A 20957-nucleotide genomic window follows, 5' to 3' on the forward strand; every position below is an offset into this window, starting at 1 on the left:
TTTCAGAACAACACTGTGTAGAAGCGTGGCATTGGCATTGGCATTGGCTTAGTGCAAGATGTTTATTCTTCCAGCTGCTTCTGCATTCAGTGTCTTGTGGCCAATGATGTTTAGGAAGGCGATGTGGACTCCCCCAGAGGAACAGCTGGCGGCGAGTAGGGTGTGGCAGTAGCTCCTCGGGTGTCTGGATGCCCCTTCCTGACTCTGCACTCAGATGGGTGGGGCTTCCTTGCTTCTCTTGGGGGTTAGCTGCCCGCACAGAGCGGCCTAGTTGTGTGGCACGCGGTGGACGTTTGGAACATCCTAGGCCACTACTTTCAGCTGATCTTCCATATTTTTCACTCAGCGAACACATTCTTGGAACCACCACCTGGATGAAGAAATGGAACCTTACCGTGCTTCCTACCTCCTACTGACTCCCACCGAACGTCCCCCAAAGGCAACCACGGTCTTGACTTTCACCGGCGATTGCTTTGGCTTGTTCTTCGCCTCATGTTGAGCCAACCCTTGAGCGCTGTGTGTGCGCAATGCACCTGCTTTCCTTGTGTGGCTGTGCTGGTCCTCCCCTGCTGTCGAAGGCCCAGTGTGTGAGCACAGCACGGTTTATTGTTTCTGCTGTGGCTGCTCCGGTTTGTGCAGAGGCTGCCTGCAGATCCACATGCATCGTATTGGGTTGCCTTGGAGGAGCAGGGCGTGAGTGGCGGCACGTGTCTGTTCCCCACGAGCAACAGCGTGCGGGAGCTCGGGGCTGGCCGATGCCTGGTATTGCCTCTTCTCGTGTGTTACCTGGTTGCTGGGGCTCAGGTGCTGGGAGGTATGGTGTAATCGTGGGACCCGCCCCTGTGTGTGTCTTGGCCACTTACATGTTTCTTTTGAGAAATAATTGCCTTTTGGAAGCCACTTTGTGATTAGGTTGTGTGTTTTGTTTTCTGTTGATTTGAATGAGTTCTTTCTATGTGTGTGGAACACATCTGTGAATGGCAGAGCTTTTCACATTCTTGTGTATGTCTGCCTTACGTTCTCTGTGTTGCCTTGTGGTAAGTTTCTTTGGTTTCTATCCAATAGTATAACCATTTGTATGTTTCTTGCCTTGGATTGGCTAGGGCCTCCAGTACTGTGTTGAAGGGAAGTGGTGAGAGTAGGTGTCCTTGTCTCCTTCCAGATACGAGAGAGAAGGGTTTCATAATTTTCTGTATACTTAATATTTTTTAAAGTTTGTTTGTTTCTTTATTGATTTAGAGAGCATGCATGGGAAGGGGAGTGCGAGGCGGGAAAGAGAGTGGATCCCAAGCAGACCCCACACTGTCAGCACAGAGTCTGATGCCAGGCTTGAACTCATGAACCGTGAGATCATGGCCTAAGCTGAAATCAAGAGTCAGACGCTTCACCGACTAGAAGCCACGCAGGTGTCCCAAAGAGTTCAGTATTTGGGGCGCCTGGGTGGCGCAGTCTTAAGGTTAAGCGTCCGACTTCAGCCAGGTCACGATCTCACGGTCCGTGAGTTCGAGCCCCGCGTCAGGCTCTGGGCTGATAGCTTGGAGCCTGGAGCCTGTTTCCGATTCTGTGTCCCCCTCTCTCTCTGCCCCTCCCCCGTTCATGCTCTGTCTCTCTCTGTCCCAAAAATAAATAAACATTAAAAAAAAAAATTAAAAAAAAAAAAAAAAAAAAAAGAGTTCAGTATTTTACCAGTACATATGACACTTGCCGTGGCGTTACTCGTAGATAGTTGTGTCAAAACATGAAAATTCTCCTCTATTTTTAGTTTGCTCTGATATTTTAACAATCATCAAAGAAAGAATAATACTAAATTTTCTGAAATGTGTTTTGTGCATCTTTGGGGACAAGTGATTTGTGTAATGTTGTGGTTTAACTTAAAACAACTTTTGCCTTCTAGATTAATCCAAACCTGATGTCTATGCATTCTCTTTGCACTGGATTCCATTTGTAAAAAGTGTGCTTTACATTCTTGCATGTGTATTCAAGAGAGAGGTGGGTGTTCCCTTGCACCCTCTTGTGCCGTCCTTGCTGGGGTTTGGGTTTAAGGTCGTGCTGGCCTCCTAAAACAACGTAGGAAGAAGCACATCTTGTGCTTTCCCAGAAAAGTTTTTGTGTGTGTTCTTTTCTTTTGGGAAGAAGTGCTAGGCCAACAGCTGGTGTAAGGTTTTCCTTGTGAGAAGGGTTTTCATTGCAGATTCCTTTCTTAAGGGGAAATAGGATTTTTCTGATTTCCCATATCTTCTTGTGTCTATTTAGATAAGGCATTTTGTTTTCTAGGAGTTTGCTCTGACCTCCCAAACTTTCCAAGGAGTAAGTGTCAACTGGTTTCTAATATCCCTCCTATCTGCAGCATCTGGTGTGATAGTTGCTTTAGAACTTCTTGATATTGGTACTTTGTGCTTTGTTTCTTTTTCATAGAACCAACTTGGGCTTTTTTGATTTCTGTGATTTACTATTTGTTTCCTGCAGCACTGATTTCTGCCCTTTTGTTTCCATCTACTTGGTGATTGTTTGCTGTCCCATCTGGTAGTTCTTGAACTAAATCCTTCATTTGATTTTTAGCCTTTGTTCCTTTCCAGTATGTGTATTGTATTTACTTGCTTATTAGTGTGTTGATTCATTTCAGAAGGAGAGCATGAGCAGGGCAGAGGGTCAGAGGGAGAGAGAGAGAGAGAGAGAGAGAGAGAGAGAGAGAGAGAGACAGAGAGAGAGAGAGAGAGAGAAAGAGAGAGAGTCTCGAGCAGGCTCCTCACTCCGTGTGGAGCCAGGCTGGGGATCGATCTTGTGGCCGTGGGATCATACCCTGAGCCAAAATCAAGAGTTGGTCACCAAGCAACTGAGCTATCCTATGATATATGTATTCTAAAGCTATGAGTCTCCCTTTAAGCACACCTTTCCTGATCTCACAAGTTTTGATAAGCCAAATGTTTATTATCTTTATGTGAAACTATTTCCTAACTTTCATTGTGGCATCTTTTTCTTAATTCATCACAATGTTTAGGAGCATAACACATCTTGATGTTTCGGGGGATTTTCTCGTTCTCTTTGTGCAGATTTCTAGCTTAATTCCATGAAGGTATCTGTCTCAGTGTTTTGGGGTGGTTGTAACAAAATACCATAGACTGGCTGCCTAATAAGAAACAGAAACTTCTTTCCTATAGTTGAGGAGACTGGGAAGTTCTCAAGATCAAGGCATCTGCAGATTCCGAGTCAGGTGAGAGTCAGCTTCCTGGTTCATCGACAGCCTGCTTCTCCCTGTCCTCCTGTGGTGGCAGGGGTGACGGTGCTCTCTCAGCCGCCCATGACTGGTCATTACCAGAAGTCTCCCTGTCTTCATCCCATCATTTTGGGCGTGATAAATTGTTGGGGGAATTGAACTGTGAATCTAATGCAATCTGTCAATATGCCCTGCAGTATTTCAGTCCTCTGAGATGAGCTGACTTTCCTAATGGCCTGGCATATGTTCGTTTTCATGAACTGTTCCTCGGGCACGTGAAAATAATGTGTATTGGGGGAATGCAGTAGTCTCTATTTATAGGTTAGATGAAGTTTGTTAATGACAGAATTCAGATTTTAGTAACCACTTGAAACCAAGTAAGGAATAGGCGAGAATGAGTTTAATAATATAACTAACAGGCATATCCAAAATATCATTTCAGTGTATAGCCGGCGTGAGAAAAAATTATGAATGATTTTGCATTCTCTTTTATCACGTTGTCTTTAAAATGTGGTGTGCATTTTATACTTTGCACACGTCACACTTTGAGGAGCCGCGCGCGGTTCAAGTACTTGCAGTAAAGCACGTGACCCCATATTGGACAGCCCCGTCACACTGCCTTGAGTTTTCTGTTGTCGTCAGTTCTGTCAGATACTGAGAGATGTATCGTCAAGTCTCCCATCGTGCTTATGGATGTGGCTCTTTTTCCTTTTCTATGTTTGTCAACTTTTCTGTATTTTGAGATTGCGTTATTATATGCAAGTTTAGAAGTCTTGTTCTCTTGGTAGATGGAACTTCCATCGCGAAATGTTCCTCTTTGTCTCTAGTAGAGCTTTTTGCTATAGAGGTTACTTTATTGGAGGGTCCTAGCGGCCACATCAGTTTTCTGTTCGGTAGGGTTTGCCTGGGGATCTTTTACTTCCACCTGTCTGTGATCTTACGTTTTAAGGTGTACCTTTGTGACCAGCGTAGGCTTAGTTTCCTTCTAACGCATTTGAGAGTCAACCTTTTGCTTGCAGTATTTGTGCACATGTAATGACTGATATGTTAGTTTACACGTACCGTATTATTAGTTTCTTCTTTGTCCCAGCTGTTCTGTGTTCTTTTGGTCTCTAGCCTTCCTTTAGAAGTAGGAGGGAGTTTTTATCTGTACACTGAGTTGTTAGGTAATTGGAATATATCTATTTCTAGAGGCAAGTGCATTTTAAACTGACCCCTGCCTGATTCAGGACTTGTACTGCTTCCCTGACACTGCTCTCTCCTTTTATCTTTTCTTTGTTTTAAGATTTATTTGTTTTTTGAGGGAGACATAATATAATCGGGTGAGGGGCAGAGCAGAAAGGGAGACCCAGAATCTGAAGCAGGCTCCATGCTCTGAGTCATCAGCACACAGTCTGATGCGGGTCTCCTTCTCACAAACCGTGAGATCTTGACCTGAGTCAAAGTCGGACACTCAACTGACTGAGCTACCCAGGCGCCCCTGCTCTTTTCTTTGACACTTGAACCACACTGAACTCCTCTTCACCTTTCGTTGGCTAATATTTTTACGTTTTAGATGGATTTTCCCCTGGTTGTCATTCTTTCGTGCACTTAATACTTGTTAAGGTTTGTTCTCATAGTTACCCTTTCTGTTGTCACGTTGTTCTGCAAGCCTTGTTTTTTTATATTTCTTTCAGAGACTACATTTCTTTTCTGCAACAAGCTGCTTTAATATTGATTTTAGTTTGTGTCTGTAGTTGATGTGTAGTCATGGTTTGTGTGTGTGAGTGTGTGTGTGTGTGTGTGTGTTGTTTTTGTTTGTTGTTCAGTTTTTATTTTTGTTTTTGCTTCTGTTTTGCCTGAAAAACATCTTTACTTTGCCTTCACTGTGAAGAATGTTTCTGTTAGGTAAAGACTTCCAGGTTGGTGGCTATTTTAGTTCACCTTTCATACATGCCAATCCATCATCTGGCTTCATTTGCTTTTCTTGAAGAGTCAGCTGGTAGTGTTGTTGTTGTTGTCCCATGGAAGGCGGTCTCTTTGTCCTCTCATGACTGTTAACATCTTTTTGCCTGAGGTGTTCCTTGTGGAGTCACTCTCATGGTTCTTTTATCAGTTTTGATTCTTGTCTTTGTAGTGAAGTGGTACTACCCATTCTGTGTTTCCTCTACTTTGTGGGTTCCTATTGGACCTTTGTACCATATCTTCTGTGTCTTTTGGGCTTGTGTATTTTCTTGACGTTTCCTCTGTGTATGGTCTAGATATATTTTTACCTACCCATCTTTCAGTTCACTGAGGCTATTCACCTGTGTCTAGTCTGATGTGAAGCCCACGGACTGAGTTCTTAATGCCATTGACAAGATTTTTTAGTCTTTTAATTATGTTGGAGAGCTAGACAGTGGGAGTAAGGGAAGAATAGAGAGAGAGGGAGACATAGATGCCAAAGCAGGCTATAGGCTCTGCACTGTCAATACGGAGCCCAACGCAGGGCTCAAACTCCCGAATCACGAGATCATGACCCGAGCTAAAGTCAGATGCTGAGCCACTGAGCCACTCAGGCACCTGGAGCCACTCAGGCACCTGGAGTGAGTCACTGAGCCACTCAGGCACCTGGAGATCTTAATTTTAGCTCTGATAATTTGCAGTTTGAGAATCTGTTTTGAGTCTCTGAAAATTTCCCATTTGTCAAGAATGGTTTTTGGACAGTTGACTTTTGCATCCAATCACTCCAGTCTATGTGTCTCCTCTTGGTCTGTTTCTCTTCTTTCTTCTTTGGGTCGATATGATGTAAAACTTTTTTTTTTTTATGTTTATCTATTTATTTTGAGGGAGAAAGAAAGTGAGAGCAGCGGTGGGGGTAGAGGACGGGGGAGAGAGAGACACTGTTGAGGAGAGGCTCTTTTCTGTCAGTAGAGAGCCCAACCCAGGGCTCAAACTCACAAACGTGAGCCGAACCCAAGTGTTGGTCACTTAAACGAGTAGGCTGAGCTATCCAGGTGCCTCTCTTTTTTTGTTTTCTTGTTTGTTTCTTTCCTTTTCTTATTAAAAGAATTTTTTTTGTTAATATAATTTACTTTTGAGAGAGAGAGAGAGGTAGAGACAAAACTTGAGCAGGGGAGGGGGAGACAAAGTGGGAGACACATAATCCAAAGCAGGCTCCAGGCTCTTCACTGTCACCACAGAGCCCGACGTGGGACTCAAACCATAAAGCGTCACATCATGACATGAACCAAAGTGGGATGCTTCCCCGACTGAGCCACCCAGGCATTCCTTTCATTTCCTTGCCTTGCTTTGCCTTTCCTTTCCTTGCCTTTCCTTTCCTTTCCTTTCCTTTCCTTTCCTTTCCTTTCCTTTCGTTTCCCTTCATTTCGTTTCCTTTTCATTTTTTTCTTTTCTTTTCTTTTCTTTTCTTTTCTCCTCTTTTCTCTTGTTTTTTTCTTTTCTTTTCTTTTCTTTTCTTTTCTTTTCTTTTCTTTTCTTTTCTGTCTTTTTTTTTGTCTTGTCTTATCTTGTCTTTTCATTTCTTCTTTGTTTTTATTTTTGTGCTGGACTGTATGGAGAAGCATAGAGGCTCTTCGTGTGCTTATATTCCTTCAGCATTTCATCCCACACACCCCGAGTGCGGCGGTTATTGGGCCCACTCAGGGGTGAGTGAGTTGAGACTGGGGCTCAGTCTTTGTAAGGTGCAGTGTGAGCTGGGCTAACGCTGTCCCCCACCCCCGTGTAGACCTCCAGGATCTCCATTTGGAGGCTGGAGTATTTCTGAGGACCCGTCCTTGATGCTAGGTCCCAAAGCCCAGTTATTTTCTCCACAGCACAATGAGATGATGGAAGAGTCAGCTTCTCAGGCGTGCTTGCCGAGTGCCGGGCTCATTTTCTGTGCCTCCCTGTGCTGTCCAGAGCTCGGTTAGCTGCGACTTTCTGCTTGCCTTTCTGTTAGGTTTCCTTTGCAGCTCGTTGGTATATTGCCTGCAATCCCTGAGGAAATTCAGAATCCTCACATGTCTTGAGGGAGAGAGAGGACTCTGAACATTAGAGTTGGCTCAGCGGGCTTCCCTTTTGTTGGGGTCTCAGTCCTTCCAGTTGTGACTGCCTCAGGGTCTCCTTGATGCCTTCAAACATGCTTCAAATTGAATTCATCTTTCCTAGTTCATGATGTGTTGATTAACAGGCTACTCACATGTATAAGAGTAAGCCAGGGAAGACTGAGAAGTCATAGTAAACATTTTGGTCATCAGCATTTGTTACAGGAGAAAACGAAACCCAGTAGTCCTTGCCTAGTACCCGTCGTTCTTCTAAAATGACCATCCAGTTTGCGCATGCTCAGCCAGCGTCCATGGAGTGGTGATGGTGTCAGCCTCCCAGCTCCCTATCTTGAGAAGGATAGGTATTATCTCTGCTTTACACGTCTGGTAGAACTCCCCTGGGAAGCCATCTGGTCCTGGACTCTTATTTGTTGGGAGATTTTTGATAACCGATTCAATTTCTTCGCTGGTGATGGGTCTGTTCAAGCTTTCTATTTCCTCCTGATTGAGTTTTGGAAGAGTGTGCGTGTTTAGGAATTTGTCCATTTCTTCCAGGTTGTCCAATTTGTTGGCATATAATTTTTCATAGTATTCCCTGAGAATTGTTTGTATCCTGAGGGATTGGTTGTAATAATTCCGTTTTCATTCATGATTTTATCTATTTGGGTCATCTCCCTTTTCTTTTTGAGAAGCCTGGCTAGAGGCTTGTCAATTTTGTTTATCTTTTCAAAAAACCAACTCTTGGTTTCGTTGTTGTGCTCTACGGTTTTTTTTTAGATTCTATATTGTTTATTTCTGCTCTGATCTTTCTTATGTCTCCTCTTCTGCTGCGTTTAGGCTGCCTTTGCTGTTCTGCTTCTATTTCCTTTAGGTGTGCTGTTAGATTTTGTATTTGGGATTTTTCTTGTTTCTGGAGATAGGCCTGGATTGCAATGTATTTTCCTCTCTGGACTGCCTTCGCTGCATTGTTGCATTTTCATTTTCGTTTGTTTCCATGTATTTTTAAATTTCTTCTCTAATTGCCTGGTTGACCCACTCATTCTTTAGTAGGGTGTTCTTTAACCTCCATGCTTTGGGAGGTTTTCCAGGCTTTTTCCTGTGGTTGATTTCAAGCTTCATATAGCCTTGTGGTCTGAAAGTATGCATGGTATAATTTCAATTCTTGTATACTTACGAAGGGCTGTTTTGTGACCAGGATATGACCTATCTTGGAGAAGGTTCCATGTGCACTGGGGAAGAAAGTATATTCTGTTGCTTTGGGATGCAGAGTTGTAAATATATGTGTCCAGTCCATCTGATCCAATGTATCATTCAGGGCCCTTGTTTCTTTATTGACCGTGTGTCTAGATGATCTATCCATTTCTGTAAGTGGAGTGTTAAAGTCCCCTGCAATGACCACATTCTTATCAATAAGGTTCCTCATGTTTATGAGGAATGGTTTTATATATTTGGGGGCTCCTGTATTTGGCGCATAGACATTTATAATTGTTAGCTCTTCCTGACGGATAGGCCCTGTAATTATGATAAAATGCCCTTCTTCATCTCTTGTTACAGCCTTTGCTTGAAAGTCTAGTTTGTCTGATAGAAGTATGGCTACTCCAGCTTTCTTTTGGCTTCCAGTAGCATGATAAATAGTTCTCCATCCCCTCACTCTCAATCTAAAGGTGTCCTCAGGGCTAAATTGAGTCTCTTGTAGACAGCAAATAGATGGGTCTTATTTTTTTATCCATTCTGATACCCTATGTCTTTTGGTTTGCGCATTTGGTCCATTTACATTGAGTGTTATTACAGAAAGATACGGGTTTAGAGTCATTGTGATGTCTGTATGTGTACGGCGTAGCCCCCACAAAAAGGGCTTCTGTCTTGGTGCGCCCGAATCATCTACAGAGACACAACCACCTACCCTTGTTGAGCCCTTTTGTGACTCTGCACCATTGTGGTCGCCAGGCTCTGGCTGCTGTGCTCCTCCGAGACAGTGGTGGAGGCCCATCTGAGAAGAGCGTATGTGGACGAGTGGAGGGGTCAGGAGGAAATGTCGCTTACTTGCGCACTGTGGTTCCGGAACGGCCTTTTCCGGAGAGGTGGCTCGGGAGCTGAGGCTGACCGAGCACTCTCCCAGCAGTCTGACTCCGAGGCCAAAGGCCGGGGTCAAGGAGGAGCTTGGCTTTGTTGTGAGCGATGGAAGCGGAAGCGGAGCCGGGTGAGGCACCAGGGAGCTGGTGTTGGGACAGAACCTACCCCGTGAGGAGTTGGGTTTTCAGATAAGGGCCTGGGGTCATTGTGTCCTCAGGGGGAAGGACTGGCATCATGTTGTTGAAGTTTTTGAAAGCTGGTGCTGGTAATGTGTGGATAGTGGGTTGGGGAGGAGACAAGATTGGATGCAGTGTAGACGTCATTGGGTAGAGTGGCTCCTTCTAATGTGTGGGTTGAGTTCTAAGACTCGTTCTTTAGGCAACAGGTACAAGCCCCTCACACCACCCATCACATAAAGCACAGGACAGTGTGCGTCTTTATATCCTATACCGAACTACGTAATGTTTAAAAGCAGCGTGTGTAATATTTACGTGTGCGGTTACAAGGCATACACTAAAGTATTCACCTTTTCTGGAGTGCCTGGCAGGCACTGTACTAGGTGCTGAACACTATGTGCTGCAGTTACCTCACCCAGAGACCTAGGCGGTTTTACGGAGAGCAATAGAAGGGCATGGGAGTGTGTGGTTCGGTGGAATAGGAGGAACATGTGCACAGGGTGGCTGCAGGATGGCCGTTTTGTCCCATGGGTCGGCGTGGGACAGACTCGGGGAGGCGGTTTTCCTTGGGAGGTTCGGCTGCCCCGTGTTCTCCTTCATGCACCCCACTCTGTCTCCCGGACACCTTTCCAAGCACCTCGTTAGTGAAGCTCCATCTGGGCGGACTGTGGGCTCTTTGAGTTCCACACCGGCCACCACCCTCCTCCCCACACCTGTGCCTCCTCCTGGGAAGAGAGCAGCTTGCTCCCTGGTCCGGTGGTCAGAAGCCAGGGAGATGGCTTTGCCTCTTTCCTGCTCTTCCCTCTCCCTGCTGGTCCGTGGGTCCTGTGGCGTGGACCTTGCCTGTCTCAGAGGCCATCTGTGAGGTCTCTGGAGATCTGTACCCTGTCTTCACTTGGGTGGACTCAGGGAGGGGCCGAGTCCTGCGGTCTTCCCTGCTCCGGCCCCACTCACCTCGCAGCAGCTTGGCTGTGGGGCGGAGGGCGCCTCCTGCTGTGCAGAGATGCTGGTGTCCTGCCCCGTCCGTGTACAATACACCTCGCTCTCTGAGAAGACGGCCTTTCTTTCTGAATCTGTGTCCTGTCTGCTGGCCCTCAGTGCTGGATGTTGCTGAGCAACTTGGTCACTAACTCCTTTGGGGAAACACGTATGCCTTGTGTACAAGGACCGTCTAAACTGCTCCTTTTCTGCCCCCAGGTTGCTCAGTCAGTTAAGCGGCTGACTTTGGCCCCGTCATGAACTCTTTCTTGGCGAGCTAACCCCCGAGACGGGCTCTGAGCTGACAGCCCAGAGCCTGGAGTCTCCTTTCAATTCCTTGTCTCCCTCTCACTCTGCCCCTCCTCTGCTGCTCTCCGTCTCTAAGAAATAAAGAATGACATTAAAAAATTAAAACAGGAAATCCCTTTCTATTTTACTCTCTTCTGTTGTTCACAAAGGTCATGCTTGCTTCGTTCTTCCCCAAGGATGAGTACAGCTGACCGTAGAACAACTTGGTGTTCGGGGTTCCACCCTGCCCACAATTGAAAATCCATGTATAACTTTTGCGTCCCCAGAACACTTAACTGTTCAAACTCTCCTGTTGTCCAGAAACCTTACTAGAAACACAAACAGTGCATTAGCACTTGGATCTTGTGTGTGTTATATGCTATATTCTTCGAGTCAAGTAAGCTAGAGAAACAGTTTTACGTCACAGGGAAATAGATGCACAGCTCTGCGCTGTATTGATCCCTAAGTTTATTCTCTGTTTGTTACTAGAATGAATTGTCTATCAGAACCCACATCATTCCTGACTTAGGTGACACACTACGCTGTTGTTACGTGTATCATTAGCACTGTGCATCAGAAATGGGAGGAACCAGGGGCGCCTGGGTGGCGCAGTCGGTTAAGCGTCCAACTTCAGCCAGGTCACGATCTCGCGGTCCGTGAGTTCGAGCTCCGCGTCAGGCTCGGGGCTGATGGCTCGGAGCCTGGAGCCTGTTTCCGATTCTGTGTCTCCCTCTCTCTCTGCCCCTCCCCCGTTCATGCTCTGTTTCTCTCTGTCCCAAAAATAAATAAAAAACGTTGAAAAAAAAAAAAAAAAAAAAGAAATGGGAGGAACTGGAAAGATTCCTGTGTATTTACGGATGTCACATTTCATGCATTACCAATGAAGGGTGAATGCTTCATGATGGCCTGGTGTAATCAGTACGATTGCTTCGTCATGGCCTAGGAGATACACGGGTGAATGAATGGTTACAAAGCTTTTCTAGCCTGCAGGTTTACAGCCATATTCCTCATACAGTCTGGACACATTCTTACATTACAAAAACGGCCTGTGATAGTAGGCTGGGAGGCATTTTCTCTGGGCGGGGACAGAGAGAGGCCTGCCAGAAGGTAATGTCATTTTTTGAAAGCCAGGTTATGGAACAACACGTTATTCGTTGTATATCAGATCTTACTGCCCTTATGCCCGTGTGAGGATAGGCCGTCCAAGTGCACACAATTCTCCCACACGACGTTCCTCCTGATGACCGCTTAGGTGGTGGTGACACACATGCGCCCCGGGCGGCCTGGCTGCACGCTCCCTCGATTTTCACGCAGAGACCTGTGCATGGCAGGCGAAGTGGTTCACTGAGCACCTTGGTGAGGATTTGCTGTCTGGAAAGTGGGGGTGGGTCCTCACAAATGTGCTGATATGCAGACCTGCATGGGGTCGGGGGGACCCGCTAGTTGGGGCAGTCTTGGGCCTTGGGGCCTGGCGGTATGGGGGTGGAGGTGGGCACTGTCTGTGCAGCTTTCCAGAAGGGCCTTTCTGTTCCTGGCCAATGTTTCCATAGACGGCTGGCTGGCTTTAGTCCCAGCGCCCTTGTCATGGAAGGGTCCATGTGGGAAAGGAGCCGAGACGCTGGCGGATCAGTCCTGGTGGCAGCGTGCTTTCCAGCGATGCCACTTCCATGCCGCCTTCCTCGCCATCCGTCTGCTTCACCAGATCTCCTCTCTGTGCTGTCTTCTTCTGTGACCTCCTCTGGGCTTTTCTCTGTGCTCTTGACCTTCTGTAGGTTACGCATTTTGAATCCCTGCATCCCCCAACTCTTTTTCTTTTTCTTTTGTTTCTTTTTGCCATATGCAGAGTCTCATTCATGAGTTTCCTGATTGGCTGTGTCATAGGTCCTGGAAATCACGCACGTCGTATGGACAGTCATCTCTAGCAGGGATTTCTTGATTGTGTTGGGCTTGATGGTTTTCCCAGAGTTTTTTGTAACGTCCCTTGGCATCTTCGTGACTTTCATAATGTTCCCTCTGTGGTGGTTCTCTTTGGTAGCATTGACTGTCCTTCTTTTTTTTTTTCAACGTTTTTTTTTTTATTTATTTATTTTTGGGACACAGAGAGACAGAGCATGAACAGGGGAGGGTCAGAGAGAGAGGGAGACACAGAATTGGAAACAGGCTCCAGGCTCCGAGCCATCAGCCCAGAGCCTGACGCGGGGCTCGACCTCACGGACCGCGAGATCGTGACCTGGCTGAAGTCGGACGCTTAACCGACTGAGCCACCCAGGCGCCCCTCATTGACTGTCCTTCTTGTAAAGTGCCTGTGTCATGAGCCTCACAGATCCTCGTGGCCCCTGGTCCGCAGGCAGACTTAGACCCGCTGCGTTCCGGAGCGAGTGAGCCGCCAAGACACGTTTGGTGGTGACCTGTGGGGTTCTGGGTGGCCACGACATTGTCCAATGTTAGAAGAACTTTAGAGGACAGTCCCTTGGTTTCAGCATACTTCCTGAGTTGAGGGACAGAGCCGGGATGGAACTTGTCTAGGGCAAGGGCTCTGGTTGTGCAGCCAGACCACTGGCCACTGGCTCTTGTTGCCTTCAGGACCCTGGGGTGAGCTTCCTACACAGGGCCAGCCTCCCTGATCACACCCTCACCTGTATCCGCTCAGTCGGTAGCTTCTTCACCCCTTCCTACCCAACATCTTGGTGCTCACTTGTCTTTCTCGTGAATAAATGTCGTTTGTGGCATTTTCCCCCCGACAGGGCATCTCCTTCTGCATGAAAACCTGTGCAGGCAGCCATGGTCTCCTCACCTGATTTTCTTGGGTTTTCACTCTTTGTGTTGGAGTGGTTGACATGCGGTGGATGGTGGTTCCTGCTTCTCTGCAATCTTCTCTGGGGCGTCTGGGAAACCGTGTGCTTCCTCTTTGTGGTAGAAGCTGCTTCTCCTACCGTCTGGACCATTTGAAAAGCCAAACCCCTTTCTAAAATCACCAAGCTATCCTGTGCCTGCATTGAAATGTGCCAGTTTTTGATCCTTCCCTTCCTTCTGCCTTACGTCGTGATGTCAGGTCTTCACTTGTCTTGCAGTTTGAGTTGAGTCTGCAGGTGTGCCCGTCTCACAGCAGTCCTACATCCACAGAGATGCCACATCTTCCACACGAGACACAAAGATGTCTCACAAAGAGCACCAGGTTTTTGCATGTGCTGGGGTAGCCGCAGCGAGAGCTTCGAGAATTTCCCTTTCCTTGTGCCTCCATGGTCCTCACGCAGGCCGGCTGGCAGCTGCAGCTGTGGACCTCAGTACATGTCAGGCCATTCAGCCTTTTCTTGTCATACCGTGAGTCTTCTCTGCATCGCGGGAGCACGTCCAGCATCCCTGGGGACACTTCAAACGGGTCCCAGGCTGTAATTAAGGTTCATGGTATTGCCCCTAACATGGTGAAAATGACGCAGGAACCCTGAGAAATCACTTCTCCTGTGGTGCTTGATTTACTGGAGAAAGGAAGTGCTTACCAAGAGCTGAGTAGCAGATTCGTGGATTCGTGCAACACTTGAGGGGACCTCAATAGCAGCAGGAGGTGGTGCACACTTCCCCCAGAGGACAGCGTCTGCTACAGTTCGTGTTATGCGGTTAGGACTAATCCTGCGTCTCCACATTTGTTTGCCTTTCTCTTGACTGCAAATGGCACCATGTAGGTACGGTCAGTTTCTGTGTGCAAAATGATACGTTTTATCTTGTTAAAGTCGGTTTGTGTATGTTTTCGGATAGGAAATGCTATAATAGCCTAGTATCTGCGTTTATTTCATGCACCCGTGGCCTCCCTTTTACTTACTAGTTTTGATACTTCGTAGCTGCTCAGCTCATCTGCCAGTCTTTCCAAAAGTCACACATCTCCAGAAAAGTTTCCAATGTATTTATTGGAACAAAAATCCCCACATAGAAATGGGCCTGCACAGTCCTACATCAAGGATCAGATAGGCTTCTGTGGGTTCACCTTGTCAAGTCAGATTGCAAGGAACGTGGTCAGTTCTGTGGTAACATTCCCGTTGATTTGGAACGGGTTAATTTATGAAGGAACTTGAAGTATGTCACCAGTTTGTCCTTGGATTTTCTAGAATGGCTGAAATCAACCACTCTCTCTTTGGAATGTCAGTTGTTAAGTTAACGTTTATCCCTTCGTTTGTCCTACAGAGACAAAAGCTCTGGGGCGCCTGGGTATCTCAGGGCGTTAAGCGTCTGACTCTTGGTTTCAGCTCAGGTCATGATGTCATGGTTCAGGGACTGAGCCCTGCACCGGGCTCTGCGCTCGACTGACTGGAGAGTGTGCGTCCACCTCCTTGGAGCCCACCTGTACCCCATGTCCTGGGCGGGCGCTCAGTATTGGCGGGAGAGAAGCCCCACGCGGGGTGGTGGGCCCTGGCATCACTCTCCTCAGAGACCCTTCATCCATAATATTTCCTGCTCGACTAAGGAAATAAGCCGTAAACTCGCCCTTTCGTCAAGAGTCCTACCATCATTTTTGAAAAGTCCATTGGGTATGGTTGAGTCTGATTGAGCCAGGTGTTCAGGCTAAGACAGCAGCTTTTGACTACCGTCAGCCTTTCCCCGCTGCCGCTCCACAAGCCTGCTTGCCAGACGAGGCCAGAGGCTGGGGATGGGCAGCAGGCTTCTCGGCCTGTTGCTCCCGAGTCAGCAGAGCTCCTGAGTCCTAGACCTGCCAGGCACCTGCAAACGTCTGTCCCCTTGAGTGTCGGTCCCTCCGAAAATCCCCGGGACTCCTGTGGGTGGTGAGGAGGGGACTGGTGTGTGTGATGCTACTTGAGGGTGGTGGGTGCTGGGACTCTGGAGGGCCACGGAGGCCTGGTGTGCTCTGGTAAAGACCCCCTGTGTCTCTCCACTTTTGTCCCCTCTCCGACCCCAGGAGTGTGCAGCTCTCGCTGCAGAGCTCCACACCTGCAGGGAGCAGCTCGTGCAGAGAGAGGAGGAGATCGCCAACCTGAAGGCAGAGAGAAACAACACCAGGGTCAGTAGGCGCACTGCCAGGGTCTTTCAACACAGGACACCATTCACTCCCCTTGTCCACATGTCCCCATGGAGTTGGCTGGGACCTATTGTTCTCAAACCTTGTTTGATCCGTGAGGAGGAGTGAGGCTATTTTAACACATTCGAGGGGATGGCTCCCTACCTGGGCACTGAATTGAAGGGATTCAGACTTGGTTTTGCATTTGGTGAACTTGAGGCCCGGAATTGAAGTTGTTCTTGAAACACGCTTTTCCTTTTGCCTCTCCCGCTAGGTGCTCCTGGAACACTTGGAGTTCCTAATCTGCAGACACGAGAGATCTCTCAGGAGAACATTGGTGAGGCGACAGGCAAAGACTCAGGCCGGTGTGTCCAGTGAGGTGGAGGTGCTCAAGGTCCTCAAGTCCATATTGGACAACGACCAAACGGAGGATGAAACGGTGTGCCTAGCCACGGTGGTTCTCAATTTGTGCACATGCTGTGTGTTATACGCACGCTTTGTGTGTTTGTGTGACTGGAGTTTCCTTTTCATCTTCTTGAATTCTTGTGAGAAGACAGGTCTGTATGGTTAAAAAGCAGTAGTTGGTGGAAATGTTGTGTGTATCGATTGGCTAGTACAAATTGCATAATGTGATTTATTTTGGGGAAGATTTGTCTCCAATGTAAAATGGAAAGCTGTTAACAAGCAAGTTTGTGAACAGGAGCATCCGTGAAAAACCTTACCAGCATTCTGTCATGTTATTTGAGGCGAAGGGGATGTTAGGGTAACTGTATAGTAAGGACTAATGAAACACCTCTGTGTACAAACTCAATCCCTTTGTTTCCAGGTGAGAGAGCAGTTACGTGTGGCACTGGAGGGGTGTAGTTTCGTAGAAGAAGAATTAGGGGCCACACGCAGAGTTCAGCTCCAGACATCATCACAGGATTTGATTGGAGGGGGTTTCCTTTTTATGCATTGTTTTTAAAACAACATATGAAGACTAGCAGTGGGGGCCCTCACATGTTGCTTCCCTTTCTGAGTTTCCAAGGTGCAGAGCCAGATGAAAGAGCTCCTGGCTACCCTGTGCACTCTCATGGCCAAGCTGGAAGAGGACCTAGCCATATCAAGGAAAGACCTCATCCGTTCTGAAGCAATGAACAGCATATTACAAAGAGATGTCCGTGAAGTGAGTGTCGTTGAAATGGCCACGCCGTCGTCTAGCCAAACGTGGGGTGTTTGGTTCGGCCTTGCCCAGTGTGTCCTTCGTCTCCCACGGGTTTTGAACGTTTGGAGTTGGGTAGAAGTAGCAGCAGAACGGGACGTGACTCCGGGGCCTGGGCGGGCTGCCTCCCCGTCTGCGCGGTGGAATCTGTCCTCCCTGGGCTCTCCCCTGCCGAGGCCTGGCGGGCAGGTGGCGGAGTGCCCTCGGGTGTGGAGTGTGGGCCACCTGAGCTTGGCCCATGCCATGCTCTCGGTCCGTTTTGGGAACACACTCGGCACGTGGGAACCAGCGTGGTGCTGCCAGGTCGCTGCCGGGGGCACGACCGTGCGAGGGCGGCTCTCCCGAGGGGCCGTCACGGCCGCCTCTGCCGCCCTGCCCTCCTGCCAGGGGTTCCGTGCTCCTGGTCGTGGCGGTCAGAGTGAGCGAGGGGCAGCCCGCTGGTCCCGGTGTAAGGTCATGGAGGAGTGCGGCCGCTTCTGCACGTGTGGTCGTCGTGGATGGGAATCTGATCCTTGTCACAGAAACTGGTAAGGGTGGGATGGTTGCTCTGTGCCTCCTCCTGTCCCTGTGAGCTGCCCTTTGTGGACAGTCCCCGCACACCCCACCCCCAGCCCGTCAATGCCACCTCGGGAAGACCCTTTCAGACCCTGTCAGACCCACGTGTACGTGCACGAGCAGTCTGTTTAGTACCTTAGTGTGGGTGAGGCCGTGTCCGAATTTAAAACAAAAGTATTTGCAGAAATTATATAACCCATTCAGTGAAGTTGTTGTTTGGCAAAGGTGGGGGGAGACCCCGCAGCAGAGTTCAATATGCAGAGAGTTTAGAAAATCATTTCTTAGGACTCATCACTTTCACTCTTGAGACTGCTGACATAAATTGCTTAGTAAACACAGAGGGCTGGAAGAGGAATCTCTCGGGTGGTGGACAAGAAAGGCAGGGCAGGACGGTCTGGTTTCATTTGCAGTGTCAGATACCATGGGATACAATGTTGTTACAGGGTTAGGCTATAGAAGATGACTTCCAGTTATATGCAAGGTGGAGTTTGGCTTCCTTTTGTTAACACTGCTGCTTCAACTTTGTGGGAATTGGATGAGATTTCCCCCACCTTTTCCCCGGAGAGGGGATGGTGTCTCATGGTGCGTGCCTCCAGAGGCAAGTCGCTGTTCTGTGGAAAGCTCAACGGTGTCCGGAGGCAACCGAGGTTGTGACTTCCGGGAGATTTTATTATCCATTTGTCTTTGAACACATGGGAAAGAATAAGCCTGGGTACCTGGCCAGAATCCCGAGCAGCCTCCGCACTGTCGGCACAGAGCCTGACGCGGGGCGCCAACTCACAAAGCGTCACCGGCTGAGCCACCCAGGTGCCCCCAGGATGCTACTTTTCTGTTTGTTTGGGAAATGAGAATTTCGCCCAGTTTTTGTGTCTGGAGTGTGTTAATGTGTCGTACGCTGATTCTTTCCCTGTTTTCCCTCTGAAATACCTGCTGTAGGCCATGGCCCAGAAGGAAGACATGCAAGAGAGGATCACTACCCTTGAGAAGCGCTGCCTCAGGGCACAGCAGGAAGCCACCTCTCTGCACGACCTCAAGGATAAACTTGAAAACGAGATCGCAAAGAAGGACTCTCTGCATCGACAGGTCGTTGGTTTCGTTGAACTTCATTCCACTTTTATTAATTACAAGTCAGGTTAAGGACCAAGTGTCAATGTCAAGGTTTTAGGATCTTAGAATCTTGTGTTGACCAGCGGGGTTACTTCAACGTCCAGGGTTTAATTCTTTCGAATTTTATGGAAGCATGTTATGGGGCTACCCTCCTTGGTTCCTTCCTTGTCTTGTCTTAAATGCACGTTATTCTGTTGCCCGTTAGCACTGTTTCCAACGGAGCAGGGAGTAGCCGGGAATGTGTAGGCACTGGCCATTTTGGTTAGTACTTGAGATCGGGGGGATGGCAGGTGCAGAAGCACAGTCTGGTGTGAGGATGTGAGACCCTGTGTTTTGGGAAGCCGCACGGCTCTTCCTTGGTTGTCTCAGGTCATCCGGCATTGAACAGGAACACCGCATCCAGCTTCTTGGAAACAGAGTGAGTTTGCCTGGTGTGTTTGTCAAATGTGTCAGTCGACCCAAAATGATAATCAAAGTGAAAGACTAGGAAGCCATGAAAATGACATTGAGGAATGCTGTTTGATGGCACGTAAGATGTTCCAAATCATGAGTGTAAAAGGCAGATCGTGAAATACTTTGTGTACAGCATGTGATTTATATTCTGAGGGTTTTAAAGCATGAGACGCAGTCTGTATATACACACAGAGCTATATGCACTCAGAAGATGGAAGGAGTCTGTGGGAACAAACGTTAACCTGGCAAAAACCTCACCTTATACATGATTTTTAAAATGACTTTATATGTTTTTAATGCTTATTTATTTTTGAGAAAGGGAGCCAGAGTGAGAGAGAGAGAGAGAGAGAGAGAGAGAGAGTGAGCATGAGCAGTGGAGGGCCAGAGAGGGAGACAGGGAGACACAGAATCCCAAGCAGGCTCCAGGCTCTGAGCTGTCAGCACAGAGCACGAGGCGGGGTTGACCCCATGAGCTATGAGATCATGACCTGAGCCGAATTGGCCGCTTAACCGACTGAGCCACCTCGGCTTCCCTAAAAGTCCTTTAACAAAAAATCTCGTGTCTAAGTTTTCCACGTTGAAGTTTTCCACGTTTTTGGTCAAGAGGGAGAGTGCTTTTGTTGAATAATGGTACACTTCCAAAAAGAACTCAACTGGCATCAAGCAGGCTCTCAGAAGCTCTGTGCTGGCTGATGTGCCCACATCAGAATGTCCTATGGAGCGAGCCCTCGGACCACAGTATAAATATGTTCACGAAGGGTTAGGACCGAACCCTTCCCTCCTTAACTTGTCAGGAAGAACGAGCAAGCTCCTCCAGAAGATGGGTTTTCTTTAATGTGTGGGAACTTTGTCTTTTGAAAGACTTCTTTGAAGATACTGAAGAAGAGCAAAGAGTTTGGCAAGACATGTTTTGCGTAGTGAAACGAGGACCAAGGCAGTGGGTGACTCCTTGCAGACAGGAAAGGTTTACTCTGAAGCACCTCCCAAACTGTTGGCTTCAGTCAGAACGAACAGTAGATCTCTGCATTTAGCTTTTGTTTCACTTTATTAAAAATGGAAACGGAGAGAAGACTTGCTACACTTTGATGCTTTGCCTTCATTTCCTAGACTGCGGATCAAAACCGCCAGTTGCAAGAGCGCCTGGAGGTGGCGGAGCGGAAGCTGCAGCAGACCCCGAGGAAGGCCAAGTCGCTGCCCGAGGTGGAAGCCGAGCCGGCCCAGAGGGTGGCCACCCTCTGCAAGGTGGGGCCTGCCTTTCCTTCTGGGTCCCATGGTGGGAATGTCATTTTCATGGCGGTCCGTTCTTGTATCTCATTTCTCACCGGCAACGTCGGCGTGCCAAATTCCGCGACCCAGCTGAGATCTGTTTTCAGTGTTACTATGTCTGAGATCGGAATGCTTTTCAAATGGCAGGCATCATCCTCAGTTTTGTTCCCTCCGGTTTTGTCCGATGTGTGCTGTGTGCCGTTGGCTGCATCTAAGACTCACTGCTTTTCAGAGTTAAGTCAGCGACTCAAAGCTCAAGGTAGTAGCCTTGGGTAAGAGAAGGACAGGGGTGCCTGGCTGGCTGAGTCAGTGGAGCTTGGGACTCTTGATCTCAGGGTCATGAGTCTGAGACCCCGTTTGGTGTAGAGCTTACTGAAGGAAAAAAAGAAACCAAAAAAGCATAGAATTTTTCCGAGAAATGAGAAAATCCTATCCTCTTTTCAACACAATCGTTTTTATTTAAAAAATTCTTAAATGTTCATTTATTTTGAGACAGACAGAGAGAGCGAGCATGGGCACATACATGAGCAGGGGAGGGGCAGAAAGAAGGAGATAGAATGCCAAGTAGGCTCCATGCTATCAGCACAGAGTGTGACACAGGGCTCGAACGCCCAAACCTTGAGTTCATGACCTGAGC

At 47.9% G+C, this 20957-nt stretch overlaps 1 protein-coding gene across 1 annotated transcript in view; it reads left to right on the forward strand.

Annotated features, from left to right (window-relative positions):
- Positions 1-20957, forward strand: part of LOC131492404 (liprin-alpha-1-like) — a 40660-nt gene that overhangs the window by 11684 nt on the left and 8019 nt on the right. Inside the window, 5 exon segments of the mRNA XM_058696032.1 lie at positions 15640-15741; positions 16013-16177; positions 16565-16903; positions 18431-18577; positions 20162-20296. Of these exon segments, the coding sequence (XP_058552015.1) occupies positions 15640-15741; positions 16013-16177; positions 16565-16903; positions 18431-18577; positions 20162-20296 (888 nt within the window).

This window comes from Neofelis nebulosa, chromosome 13 (assembly GCF_028018385.1).
Source record: "Neofelis nebulosa isolate mNeoNeb1 chromosome 13, mNeoNeb1.pri, whole genome shotgun sequence".
Taxonomy (NCBI): domain Eukaryota; kingdom Metazoa; phylum Chordata; class Mammalia; order Carnivora; family Felidae; genus Neofelis; species Neofelis nebulosa.